This window comes from Panthera pardus, unplaced genomic scaffold (genome assembly GCF_024362965.1).
Source record: "Panthera pardus isolate Hobbes unplaced genomic scaffold, ASM2436296v1 HiC_scaffold_10, whole genome shotgun sequence".
Lineage (NCBI taxonomy): Eukaryota > Metazoa > Chordata > Mammalia > Carnivora > Felidae > Panthera > Panthera pardus.
Window position 1 is genome coordinate 26,853,049 of NW_026526655.1, and position 14,538 is coordinate 26,867,586.

Below are 14,538 nucleotides of genomic sequence, written 5' to 3' on the forward strand. Positions count from 1 at the left end.
AAAGCAGGCAAAGGGATGTGTCAGGCAAGGTGTTGATATTTTAGACAGCATGGCCAGGAAAGCCCTTATTGTGAAAGCAGCTTTAAGTAAAAGGATCTGAATGGAATGAAGGAACTGCCAAGTAGATAATTTCAGAAAAAAACATTCCATGAGAAGGAATCAGTAAGTACAAAGGTCCTAAATATGCCTCGTGTGTTGAGAAACAGCCAGGAGACTCTGTGTCTAGAGTCAGGTAAATGGCAGAAGAGTAGAAGAAAAAGAAAATAAGGTCAAAGAAGTCATTGAGTTCCAAATAATACAGGGCCTGATAGGTCATACTAAGAGCTTCAGCAGTTACTAGGATGGGGAACCACTGGAGGGTTCTCAGTAGTGGTATGACATTACTGGATGTACGTTTGATACGATTACTGAGGCTATTAAGAATAGTTTGAGAAAGGGTAAGGGTGGAAAGAGAGTCTGTTTAGGAAGGGTAGAAGATGATTAGAGGAGGGTGTTGGTAGGGGGCAAAATGAGAATGGTAGATTCTGGATACATTTTGAAAATATAGTCTACAGAACTGACTGGAAGTGGAAGGTGAGAGAAAGAGGTGTCAAAGATTTTTGGCTTTGACAAAGATAGGCAAGATGAAGAAATAGCAGGTTGGGGGATATCGGGAGCCTAGTTTCAGACATGTTAAATTTGAGATACCTGTTAGACATTCAACTAGAGATACTGAATAAGCAGCTTGACAGGAGGGTCTGAAGTTAAGGGAACCTAGTATTATGTGTGGTGTTAGATCCAGCAAGCAGGGGATTAAACGTAAGCAAAGCTTATCTGATTTGTCTCCAGAAATGCAGGAAGTCAAATCTCAATTGACCTGGTTTTTATACCTTTGGAACTCCATCCTTTTCCATGTTCCTCATGAGTAATCTTGGCACAAATAAAACTCTAGTGGACACTACCTCAGAAGGTAAGTCCTCTTATACTGAAACACTGGCCTTTAACATTGTCTCAATTGATTCACTCACTGATAGTTACTGTCATTATTTTATCTGATATATTTCCAACTAGATTGTATATTTATGGAGACACATTGAGATTTCCTTCTGTACATTTCTCCTTGAGCATCAATACATGCTTGTTGATTAATGGAGCATAGTTTACATTCCAAAAATAGCACCAATTAAATCTAATCATTCTTCAGACTTGAACACTTGCAAAATGTATGGCCTCCTCTTATGTTGCTATGTTCCTTTGTAAGTCCTTTTAAATTGGCTGAATGCATAAATTCTGGGACTCTAATTTTTCTTCTGGAGTCCCCATTTGTGGGTCATCTAATGCTATGAATACGCATATGGCCAGAAAGTTGATAGCTGGAAAAGACAGTATCATTCAAACAGCTGTGGGCATGTAGTCTAGTAAGGTCCTTAGAAAAACCAGAAGACATAGACACCGGCAGAGTCAAAATCCCCACATTTCAGATGCATTTCTTACTTTCACTGAAAGCCTGTTCCATGATAGCATGAAACTATTCTAAATATGCTTACTAGTAGTTTAGAGAAATCGAATTTAAAAATTATTCTTATCTTAAATTTCATTTTAAAGTTGTTTACTTCACACATACAGATTTTATAAAAACCTCCTTAAGGGCTTGGATTTTGTTTTATTCACTGCTGAATAAAGCACTCTTAAGAGTGCCTATCAAAGAGTAGGCACTCAACAAATATTTATTGGAGGCATAATTGAATATGATCAGATCATGACATCCCATTTAAATTCCTTAGTTGTAATAAATACTCAGCATTTTTCACTAATAAAATTAAATCTAGCTGAAAATAATATATTTGACAGAATTTTTAGATTATTGGTTTCATGTAATATATTTGAGGCAGTTATAAATTAAAATCACAGAATCAATCTACAGAAATCTGTTGCATTTCTATATACTGGTAACGAAGCAACAGAAACATAAGTTAAGATAATAATCTCATTTACAATTGCACCCAAAATAATAAAGTATCTAGGAATAAACTTAAGCAAAGAAGTGAAAATCTTGTACCCTGAAAACTATAAAACACTGATGAAAGAAAATGAAGATGATACCAAAAAATGGAAAGACATTCCATGCTTACAGATTGGAAGAATAAATACTATTAAAATGTCTATATTACCCAAAGCAATCTACACATTTAATGCAATCTCTGCAAAATATCAATAGCATTTTTCACAGAACTGGAACAAACAAAATTGGTCCTAAAATTTGTATGGGACCACAGAAGACACTGAATAGCCAAAGCAACCGTGAAAAGATTGAAAAAGAAAAAGAAAAAACAAAACTGGAGGCATCGCAATTCCAGGCTTCAAGTTATACTACAAAGCTATAGCATTCAAACTGGCACAAAAATAGAGACACAGATCAATGGAACAGTATAGAAAACCCAGAAAGAAACCCACAATTATATGGTCAATTAATCTTTGACAAAGGAGGAAAGAATATGCAATGAGAATAAGACAGTCTCTTCAACAAATGGCATTGGGAAAACTAGAGAGCTACATGCAAAGGAATGAAACTGGACCACTTTCTTACATATACACAAAAATAAACCCAAAATGGATTAATGACCAAAATGGATTAAGGATCTGAAACATTAAAAGTCCTAGAAGAGAGCACAAGCAGCAATTTCTCTGACATCAGGCATAGCAACATTTTTCTAGACATGTCTCCTGAGGCAAGAGAAATAAAAGCAAAAACAAACTATTGGGACTACATCAAAATAAAAAGCTTCTACACAGTGAAGGAAACAACCAACAAACTAAAAGGTCACCTACTGAGTGGGAGAAGATATTTGCAAATAACACATCCAATAAAGGGTTAGTATCCAAAATATATAAAGAACTTATTAAACTCAACACCCATAAAATAAGCAATCTAATTAAAAAGTAGGCAGAAGACATAAACAGACATTTCTCCAAAGACATCCAGATGGTCAACAGACACATGAAAAGATGCTCAACATCACTAATCATCAGGGAAATGCAAATCAAGACTACAGTGAGATGTCACTTCACACTTGCCAGAATGGTTAAAATAAAAAGCACAAGAAATAAGTGTTGGAGAGGATGTGGATGAAAAGGAACCTTCTTACACTATTGATAAATATGCAAACTGGTGCAGCTGCTGTGGAAAACGTATGGAGGTTGCTTAAAAAGTTAAAAATAGAACTACCCTATGACCCAGTAATTGTACTACTGGGTATTTACCCCAAAAATACAAAATACTAATTCAAAGGGATACATGCACCCCAATATTTTTGCAGAATTATTTACAAATTTACAATAGCCAGGTTATGGAAGCAGCCCAAGTGTCCATCAATAGATGAAGGGATAAAGAAGATGTGATATATACAGTGGAATATTATTCAGCCATAAAAGAGAATAAAATCTTACCATGTGCTATGACATGGATGGAGCCAGAGAATATAACGCTAAGTGAAATAAGTAAGAGAAAGACAAATTCCCTATGATTTCACACATATGTGGAATTTAAGAAAGAAAACAAATGAGCAAAGGAAAAAAAAAAGAGAGAGAGAGATAAACCAAGAAACCGACTCTTAACTGTAGAGAACAAACTGATGGTTACCAGAGGGAAGGTGGGTAGGGGAAGAGGTGAAATAGGTGATGGGGATTAAGGAGTGCACTTGTTGTGATGAGTATTGAGTGATGTATGGAATTGTTGAATCACTATATTGTATACCCGAAACCTATGTAACAGTGTATGTTAACCATACTAGAATTAAATAAAAATTTAATTAAAATAATAGAAAAATGTGCATTGAGTTGATTATACACTGTCTTACAAAAGGATGAGTCATTTATATTAGATTTATTTGCTGATTAATGAATTAATGCACCCAATAAATATTGATTAGATACCTACAAAATTGCGATACTCTGTTAGCTATTCAGAGTACAGTGATAACTCCCCACCCTCAAACCATTGAGATTCTAATGGGAGAGATTGACACATAAAGAAATAATGATAATAAATTAAAAATAAAAATAAAAATCTGTGTAGAATATTATAATGATAGAGGAAGAGAGGGATGGATCTTAAATGAAATTGGGAAGGATATGTGGGAGTTTTCTAGGCAGAAGAGAAGGGCATGAGAACATTCTAGGGTGTAGGACCAGGATGAGAATAGGCCTGGGAAAAAAGCATGTTATGTTCTTGGGGAGACTCCAAACAGTTGGAGCTCATAGACAGAAGTATATAGGCAGGTCACGGAGGGCCCAGTTACCAGACTAAAGAGCTGGAGTTTCACTGGCTGTAGGATAAGAAATTAACAAATTATTTTAAGCATGTCGGTGACTTGGTCAGATCTACATAGATTGCTTTAGTGTTGAAGTTGGATTTTATGAGACAAGCCAGAAAACTGTGAATCCAGTTAGAAAGTGACCTCAATTGGATTTCAGCCTCCCCCACTTCCTGCAGCACCATGTCCTATAAAAGCCTTAACCTACAACACTGTCTGTATAAGTGCTGACTGGCTACTTGAGGGAGTAAAGTCAAGAAAAGGACTGACACGTGGGGCAGCACACAGGGGTTGGGGACTACAACTTTGTAGAAACACCAGTCTGGATGGTTGTGTGGTTTTCCCCCAGAGGAGCATGCAGGTATCTGGGGGCAGGATCTTAAATGAAATCCCCTTAAAAAGTGGATTTTAGTCATGACCTGGGGTTGGAATTTTGAAGGGCGAATGCAAAGGAAGGATAGGGAAAAGGGACATTAATGGTGCTGGTGAGGAGCAGTTCACATGGGTGCACAATGGCTAGGAAAGTAGGGACAGACAGGGTCTGATAACCAGCAGGGAAATGAAAGACCTAAGGTAGTGATTTTCAATCAGGGGCAATTCTCACCCCCTGCGCACCCACTGGGGACATTTGGCAATGTAAGGAGTCATTTGTGGCTGTCGCAACTCAGAGGGAGAAGGTGCTACTGGCATCTGGTGACTAGGGGCCAGAAATGCTACTGATATCCTACACTGCACAGGATGATGTCTTACAAGAAAGAATTACCTGGAACCAAATGCTAACAATGCCAAGGCTGGGAAACCCTGATCCAGGGCCTGTACATTTCCTAAATATGTTTTAAAAAGCAAACACCTCACTCAGAAGGAAAAGGCCTTATGGAGAATTTATTGACTTATTAATATTTTTTATTCCCTATAGCATCTGGAATAATATTTCCTTCATAGCAATAATAAAATGATGAAATAATAATATGCTAGTAATGACAGCTAATAATAATTGTTTATTACGATTTAATCGCTGTACAGCATTTTATATGCCTCATCTTATTCCCTTATAAATGCTCCAATTACTTTCTTATAAATACCCCAGGCCATAAGTAAAACTTGAGGGTTTTGAGTCAGAAACTATCCGGAAGTCTCCCCTGAAAGAGGATCTGGCTCCCTTCCTACTAATAATACAAAATACTAATGGCAAGAAAATGCCGAGCACTAAAAGCAACTAACCATGTGTTAATGCCTTTTCGTGTGTAATGTGGAGCACTGTCGTAGGTTTAATCACGAGGCCCCATAAAACTATTCTTACTCGGGAAAACGGAGGCTTCAAGAAGCCGATTGCTCAAAGTCGTAGAGTAGGAAGCAACAAGCACTGGATTCAAATGCGGGCTTGGACTTGGACTCTCAGCCTTGTCTTCAGATAACATCACAGCCACTCCTGTCACTTCTACACTTGCACATTTTTTAGTCCAGGGGCTATTTCTCCACAGATAGTCACCGCTATGGGCTATCAGTTTTTCAAGAAGCCTTCTTTCCTGTCTTCTCCATTTTAAGGACTATGTACCTACATATAATTGCTACTCTTGGCACCTGGATCAGCTTCTGATAATCAGTTGGGTCTACTCAGTGAGTCAGTTGTTAAATATTTATTGGGCACCTCATTATTAGACACTGGAAATACAGTGTGACCTGGATGGGCAGTGTCCCTTTGCTCAAGAACTCTGTTCTAGGAGGGTGATGGGCAAGAAACATGAAAACAACCACAGAAAATAATTTCAGGTACTGATAAGTACTAAGAGGGGAAAAAAAAGTACAGTCATGTGCTAATGACACTAAGGTAGCCAGGAAAATTCGTTTTGAAGTGATGACATGTGAGTTGTGAGTGAATTGATAAGAAGGTCACGGCCATATGAAAATTTAGGGGATGAGGGGGAGGGTAAATGTTTCCAACAGAAGGAAAAACCAGTGCCGGACTTGAAAGCAAGAATGAGTTTGAGGGTGAGCCTCAAGTGAGCTCAGAGGTTAGTGAACGAGAAAAAGGCTATTGATATGGAGGGAGATGAGGCTGAGAAGGTGGGCAGGGGCCTAGACCTGCAGGTCCCATAGGCCAGGGGATGGTCTCAATTACAGTAATGCTTTTTAGTAAATGTACCCATCATAAAAGACTTTTTAAAATGGAAAGCCAACATTTTTAAAGCAGCAATTTAATTTGATTTTACAACATTTAAAATTTTTAGTATGTCTCATGGGAAATGTGGCCAGTGCATGCAAAGCAGTTTGGGAAGTTACAGGTAATTTCAGTTCTACTCCTAGCAGCAATTGGACAGAGTCAAGTGAAAGTGAATTTTAACTAAAACTAAAATGAGTGAAGACTCACTAGTTCATTCTCCTTATAGTGATTGTTAGTGGTCTCACAATCACCTACATATACATACACACACACACACACACACACACACACACACACACACACAACTTGGAACACCCATTCATCAGGATCCTAATATTCTATTAAAGAACATTTGAGTATATTATTTTCTTCCTAACTCTTAACATAGCCCTCAGATGGAATTTATTCATCCACAGAAATAACAAATAGATCTTGATTTCTCTCCATGTGTTGGAAACGTACTGTGTCTTCACATATATTCACCTTGTGTTAGAGATATCCACAACTGTGTGCAGTGGAGGATCTGAGACGTTAAGTAATATCACCAAGATCACACAGCTAGAGAGTGGTGGCATAGTAATTTCAAATGATAATCTTTTTCAGATCCAAGGGATACTTGTATATAATTGTATTTTAATACAATTGGTTTCCATGTAATCCTATGTTTTGTATTTTATGCTTTAAGAAATATTTTGAAAAGCAATTCTCACCTTGTATCACACTGTCAAAAAATCCACAGTATATAAAACACTTAAAACTTCTGCTCTAGATCTGCATTATAATAGAGATAGCTACAAGGTGCTGTAGAGAAATACAAAGGAGATAGTGACTAAGTCTACATGGGGAGTTTCAGAGGGACAACTTCATGGAAATGATAACACTGAAGTTAAGCTTTGAGGAATCATGAGAAGAACAGAGGAAGGAAAGAGAGCAGAGTGAACAGCAAGGGCATATTCAGGGAATGGCTCCCAGAGCTGGGTCATGACGATACCAGTAGGGACTAGCAAATGACAAATTAAAAAAGAAACTGAAGCTTTGGATCATGCTTGACTTGATATGCCATGTTTAATATTTGGACATTATCTTGGGACAGAAGGAGAACCACTGAAGATTTTTAAGTAGATAAATGATATGCAAAGAATTGTGTTTTTGAAATAATGTCCAGTGGTTTGATATAAAAATAAAGCTCTCCATGTCTTGGCTTGCTGTGAGATCGTATCAAGACCTGGTCAACCAAATATGGAAATATGGAAGCCTCATCTGAAGCCCACCTCACATCTATCCACCCTCAGCCTCATACTAGCCCCTGCTTACCTTGATCCTGTGTACCAGAGGAGCAAACAGAAACACAAAGAGCTCCACGGTAGCCATGGAGTTCTGGAAGATCTTCCTTCGGTTGTTCTCTTCTTCATCATTGGAGCTGCTTTGGCAAGGCTGCCCGGGGGAACCCTGGTTTTCTACCTGGTGGATGAAAGCACTGCTGCTGCCACCCCAGCTGGAGCCATGGTCTGTGCCCCCAAACCGCTCACTGTTGCAGTCCTGGGGGGCCTCCAGGAGCATCCAGTGCAGGGTGTGAAGGAGCTTTGTTTCAGCAACACCGAGTTTATCCTGGTGGCCTGCACGGGGAAAACCACAGAGCCGAGTTAAGACCAACTCTGCCACCAGAACAATTGATATCCACTTTGGGTCTGGGAAGAACATCCTTGCTTTGCTCTGTGGCTTGATCTCCTGGGAGACACTGGCGTTTCTCTGTACCTCTTACAACCACTGCTGGAAGGGTTCATTCTTGTTTTGGGGCTTTCTAACTGGTTAAAATCCCTACAGAATAATATACTGTCATAGGAATATCTCATGTCTTCAGTCATATATATATGTTATATATATATATCATCTCCCCAAATAGGCAGCATAGTGGTTAAGAACATCGGGTCTGAAGGGTCTGAAGATAACGATTACTCTACTTTAGACAGTGTGATCAAGAAATGCCTCTATAAAGGTAACATTTGAGCAGAAACCCAAATTAGGGCAAAGAACTGGATGGAAAAGAGCATGTCGAGAATGTATGCGAACATGGGGTGGATGTTAGGACATATTACCATGTTAGAAAAGCAATCTGTAAAATAATCTAAAAAAGAGGAAGAAATTTTACGCACACGCATGCACATACACTCAGTACTACAAAGTGCAAGGGGTCACTTTGGGAGTTGAGAGGGTAAAGGAGACAAATCTGATTGGGACTCGTCTTGGATGGGTGATAGTCTTTAGCTTCCCTACAATCTTCTAATGCTTAAAAGGAAAATATATTCACATATATTGGAAAATAATTAAAAATTTTAAGGCAAGAGTGACAGTTTCTTTGTTGGTAAGATGGAGATCACGGTGGTATCAATGGGAGGGGGCTTTTGTGAGGATTTAATGAGATCACGTGTGTACAGGGCCTGGGAAAATAGTAGGTGCCCCGTAAATGTCGTTACCATGAGTGTAGATGGTCAGAGGCCATGAAGAAGCAATGCAGAAGAACCAACCTAACTTGTTCCTGTTCGAAAGCAGGGTTGCAGTGCAGTGGAGGACGTGAGGCAAAGCAGCTTGTACCAGCTCCCATCTGGAAATGCTCTGGATGGCTTCAGAGAGGGCTGGAGAAAGGCCATGCAGTTTATTCTCTACCAACACTCGTTCAAAGGACTGTAGATACCAAAAAAAGAAGAAAAAAACATGTAAAATAAGGAATTAGAGATCCTGATTGCTGAGAAAATGGACACCAAGGTACTACAAGATGCAAATCAGTGGATGAGATATTTGAGGGTGCACTCACACAGCATTTCATAGTATATGTTGACATATAATGGTTCCGTGAGAATTTCTTTTTACCCATTTTAGGTTTTTGATTTAAAATACATGACTTGAATTATTAAATGATTTTTCTTTCCACCAAAATAAGCTTCCTCTTAAAAAAAAAAGCGCAACAACACATTTAACTCATGAAATTCTTGGAAGTAATATTTTATAAAATGCTGCTGAGGTATCCAAAGGGTCTGTGACAACTGCAGAACAAAGTAAAATGTCTTTTCTGAAAGTGTTTTGAGGGCAGAATTTATGTCAATTTTCAACAAGCATTAACTAAGATACAGTTCTTTCAAGAAATCTGATTTTGGGGCCCCTGAATTATTCCATGTCCCTACCGACAACCTGGCACAAGACATTCCTTACCTAATGCCTGTCATTGTAAAAATACTTAATATATCTATTGAATAAACAAAGAAAGGGAGGGAGAGAAGAAAAAGAAGGGAAATATGCCATAACTTTTGCTCATTTATTAAATCTTCTGTCTTGTCCAGGGATACTTCCAGAAAGTGAAGCATCCCAGAATAAATGTGACCCACTCAGTTTCTGTTGTGCTTGTTGTTTGGATGAGGAGGACATCGTTATAAGACGTTAAGGAAAGTAGAGCTACCAAATATTAAAATAAATTTAATAAATATTCGACTTGTATGAACTGAACCTGATTGCTGCTTCATGCCACAAGTGATCAAGAAAATTGTGGAGGTGTGCTCTAGAGTGATCATAATACAAGTTCCAAGTATTCAAGCTGTATTATTGATATTATTAGGATACCAGAGAAAAAGACACAGCTTAATGGAGAGATTCTTCAAAGAAATCTAATTACTTTTTGACTCAAAAAAGGAAAATAAGGAGTAAAAGAAGAGATACCGTCTTAAAAAAAAAAAAAACTAAATAAAGACAGATCCAAATGCTTTTAAATTCTTCAGCCCTGAGGTATCTAAGTATTCATTAAGTAAAGGGTGAGTATGTTGGGAATCAAAAGATTATAAAGAATTTACGCAGTCTTGTTGAAAACATTTTAGAGGATGAGTTGTATTTTATAATAGCAGAGCACTCTGGGTACTTAATGTTACTTTCTTCTTAAATGTTACTAATATAAGTTTTTTATTATTTTTTCAACCCTGAACATCGTTTTTTATACTTTTATTTATTTACGTGACTTAGTTATTTTATATTGTATGACTATATTAAAAATGTCAGACATATCTTTGCCAAGAACAGGGAAAAGTTAGGATTATTTTAAGCTAGTATAATTGTAAGCGTGATCTATGGAAGGCCCAGAGGTTTTTTAAGTGTCAAATTACCCTACCTTGAGCTAAGTACAACAACAAATTTCATTAAAAGGTCCTTATTAGAAATTTATATTTTAAAAATATCCTTGTGGCAACTTTGAAGTGCAGGTGATACAACAAAACAAATTCCCACTTGAGTGTGTGTACCTGTATGTTTAACTCTCTAGTTGGCTTTCATCATTTAAAAAAAATTTTTTTTATTTATTTTTGAGAGAGATAGAGAGTGGGAGTGAGGGAGGGGCAGAGAGAGAGGGAGAGAGAGAACCCCAAGCAGGCTCCACACCGTCAGCACAGAGCCTGATGCGGGGCTTGATCTCATGAACTGTGAGATCGTGACCTGAGTCGAAATCAAGAGCCGAATGCTTAACCAACAGAGCCACTCAGCACCCTGGATTTCATCATTTTAAAATCCCTAACACATTTCAGAACTCCTTACTATGTAGTCATCTATGTAGTTATTGGCAAATATTCAGGGCAATGTCCAAATGGGTAGGTTTCCACTTTTAGGTTTTAATATATGAAATGTGAAGACCTTTATTTGAGCTCCAAATTTTAATGAAACCCGTGAAAAGTTCACTTGATATTTGCTTCATGATTTCATGGTTTTTGTTTTCAATTTGTGAAGTGGGAAATTTCAGAGATACGGGATTCCCTTAGAATCTCAGGACAAGTGCACTCTATAGAGTATAAATACTGGTAGCATTACTTTCATAATTATTTTACAGTATCTATTTTCAGACTTACACCAAACATACAAGACATAAAGGTTCAGAATTGCACATTACTTTGTTTGAGTAGTTCATAGGTACTCATCTCATTAGCTTCCACTAGAACAGTCTCTATTTTGTTAAGGATTGGACTTCTTATACTTGCCCTGCAAGGCCCTTCACCACTTGGTTTTCTGTAATCTCTCCACCTTTTCTTCTCCTCCTCTACCCCTATCCCCTCTGGGCTAAGGTCCTTTAGATGTACTGTTCCCCTCTGTTCTCTCCTTTCTCATTCCTCCCCCCCTTTTTTTTTCACATCTTTGTCTAAGAGTCACATTAGCAGGTGACCTTACCTATCCACTGCTCTAAACATGGAATCCACCTCCTCCCCCAGCTGCCATTGCCTCCAGTCTGCTTTCTTACTTAATTTTTCCTCATAGTGCTTATCACTATCTGGGCTTATTATGTATTTTACTTATTTGTCAGTGGCTTGACTTCCTCCCACCAGAATGCAGACTCTGTGTTTTGATTATTGCTCTGTCCCGTCATGTGGAACTATGCCTAGTACATAGTAGGTGCTCAATAATATTTACTGAGTGAATTAATACAGGGAGTGAATCTATATAGTCAGTACAATTTAATGCCTTTCTTTGGGTTGAAATTGCCACACAGAATATGGAAATAATCATTAAATGGTGAACATCACATACCACACATGAGGCTTCATATTGTTTCCCCAGTTTAGGCCTCAAAAATGCACTGAAAAATTAATAGAGATATTTGTTATAAGTAAAAATGATTAGCATCTTTATGACATTTTTTTTTCAACGAATAAAACATGGTTCTATGAAACTCAAATCTCATGCCTCCCTATAGCCTGTTAATGAGCAGGTGTTGAACAGCTGACGACATTTGCTTTTACATGTGTAATTACATATATGAAAGAGATGTGGCTCTCCACATTTTCTGTATCCACTCTTATTCTGAAGACTTCTACCTAACCAGATTCTAAATTGTCAATGGTCAGGAGTGGTGTATTACTCATGTATATAATTATATTAAAAACTAAAAATGAACACAGTTTGTGGGCTATGATTTCCAGAATCTAATTTGTTATCTGGTACATTTCCAAAATAATAATACTGATAATAATAATACTACTACTAATAACAATAATAATGGAAATCTTGTTTCCTGTTTATTGGAATAGGTTTCGGGTCTTTCCAGGAAAAAATAAAATTATAAAATATCCTCCTTCTCAGGGTCTTGAACCAGGAAGACTACATTGGCTGAATCCGAGGAAAAATGGTTAACAAGTGGGCACAGCAGATATTCGCCAAACAGGAGCTGGAAAAACAACAGGTCACCGGCCTGGAATTACAGCAGGAGATGGAGGGGCAATTGGACGCAAGAGCACAACCAGTCATAATTATCTTCCCTAGTTCCCCGCCCCCTCTTCCTAGGCTTTCTGCCCTCCCACCCTCTAAATAATGTATATATTTATTCAACTGCCAATCTGCTTGTCGCCAAACTTCACGGAAATATTTTTAAAATGCGTGTTTTTAAGCAGGTGCTGAGGGCTTGCTTTCCAGCCCCAGAGAGGGAGCTGCAGGCTGTGGCGCGGCCTCAGCAGCAGTGGCAGCAGTGGCAGTGGCGGTGACCCAGGCGGCCCCAGGAGCGCCCCCAGCCCAGGGCGGCCCGCGGCGCGCCCTCTGCGCCCCTCACCTGGTTTGCCGCCACAGGAAGGTCTGGATGGGCAGGGGGATGCCGCGGCCGCTGTCCTGCTCCTGGCCTTCGGAGCTCTTCCTCTTCACCATGATGGTGGCTCCTGGGAGTCCTACTGCAGGACCCAGCGCTGGCTCCTCGCTAGCCGCCGCCTCCTCCTCCTCCTCCTCCCGCTGCTCTCCCCAACTCTCATCCCCTCCTTCCCCGAGGCAGAGCCGGCTCTCTCCGCCCTGATCCCCCGTCCCTCTCTCCTTCCCCCACCCCTCCCCGCGCGTGGAACATGGCTGCGGGAGGAGGGGAGGGCTGGAGGAGCCGCGGAGCGAGGAGGGGGGCGCTCGGAGGAGCTGTCCGCCTCGCCGCCCCCGCGCCCGCTCCTTGCTTTCAGTACCACCCACTGTGGACAGCGGCCCGCGCCGGACAGCCCGGCGGGAGAGCAGAGCAGGGGACAGGCTGAACGGCAGCGGGATGGTCCAAAAGATCCACGCTCCGCATTGCACGCTGATCCCCTCGCGCCTCTTCAAGCCCCAGGATTCGGCTTCCTTCCCTCCGAGCTGCACCCCAGGAGTGTCCCCTGTCCTGCTTCCCAACCTCAGCATCCAAAGAATTGTCACGGTCTGGGGAGGAGGAGCTTTCGGAAACCGCAGAACAGTCACTAACACTGGCATCATTCGCACCTCAAGCAAGGAGGTCAGGAGTCCACCCTTGGGTTTTAGCAGAAAGAGCACATGAAAATTATTAGGAGTGTAAACAAGGAAGGGATTAAGCTTGGCAAGACCGGGAAAGCTCGAAAGTTTTCTGATGTGAGAAATTATTTTAAAATGGTAACCACAGGAAATTAACCTTGCTCATTTTGCTAAAGCAGGAATATCCCCAAACTAGACAGTTGTATCAGTTAACTGTAACTTGAGAAAGAACATTTGAATCATGCTATTAGGAAATGCTGTTTATTACAGTCCATTAGTGTACTTGGGTGATCCTGTTCATCCCGTTGATATCTGCCATTTTCCTTCAGTTGTTATAGTCAGATGTCTATATAGTTAATAGATGGATTACTGTTAGATGTTTTATCTAGCAGCAAAACAAATGGGGGTGGGGTGAAATGAAGCAGTTGGAGTAGAAAATCATTGCTGTGGGCCCAGCTACCTGCAAACAAACAAATATGGTTGCACACCTCTTTGAACAAAATATTGGTGTAATGCATGAAATAGAGACTTAGACCCCAGGACCTGATCTCAATAGTTAGAAATATTTCCAATGTAATTAACTACATGAGCCTTTATTCCATATAGAGAGAATTATATGGTATATATTGGTATTTTCAGTCACAAAATTAAAGTATACATTTAATATCTTGAAGTAACCTTTTAATAGGAATTTTGAAACAAGGAAAGATAGATTCTAAATACAGCTTCTTCAGTGTATATTTATTGAATTTATTTTATATGCCAAGTATCGTGCTATGTGGATTCCTGCTCATAAGGCCCTCACAGCATTGAAAGGAATATAGACATATAAAGAAA

General features: G+C 39.4%; 1 protein-coding gene across 1 annotated transcript in view; it reads right to left on the reverse strand.

Annotated features, from left to right (window-relative positions):
• UNC80 (unc-80 homolog, NALCN channel complex subunit) overlaps positions 1-13,293 on the reverse strand; it is a 225,344-nt gene extending 212,051 nt beyond the window's left edge. Inside the window, 4 exon segments of the mRNA XM_053905349.1 lie at positions 7,768-8,069; positions 8,979-9,135; positions 12,004-12,052; positions 13,019-13,293. Of these exon segments, the coding sequence (XP_053761324.1) occupies positions 7,768-8,069; positions 8,979-9,135; positions 12,004-12,052; positions 13,019-13,110 (600 nt within the window). The 5' untranslated portion in view covers positions 13,111-13,293.
• Between the last annotated feature and the right edge of the window lie 1,245 nt (positions 13,294-14,538).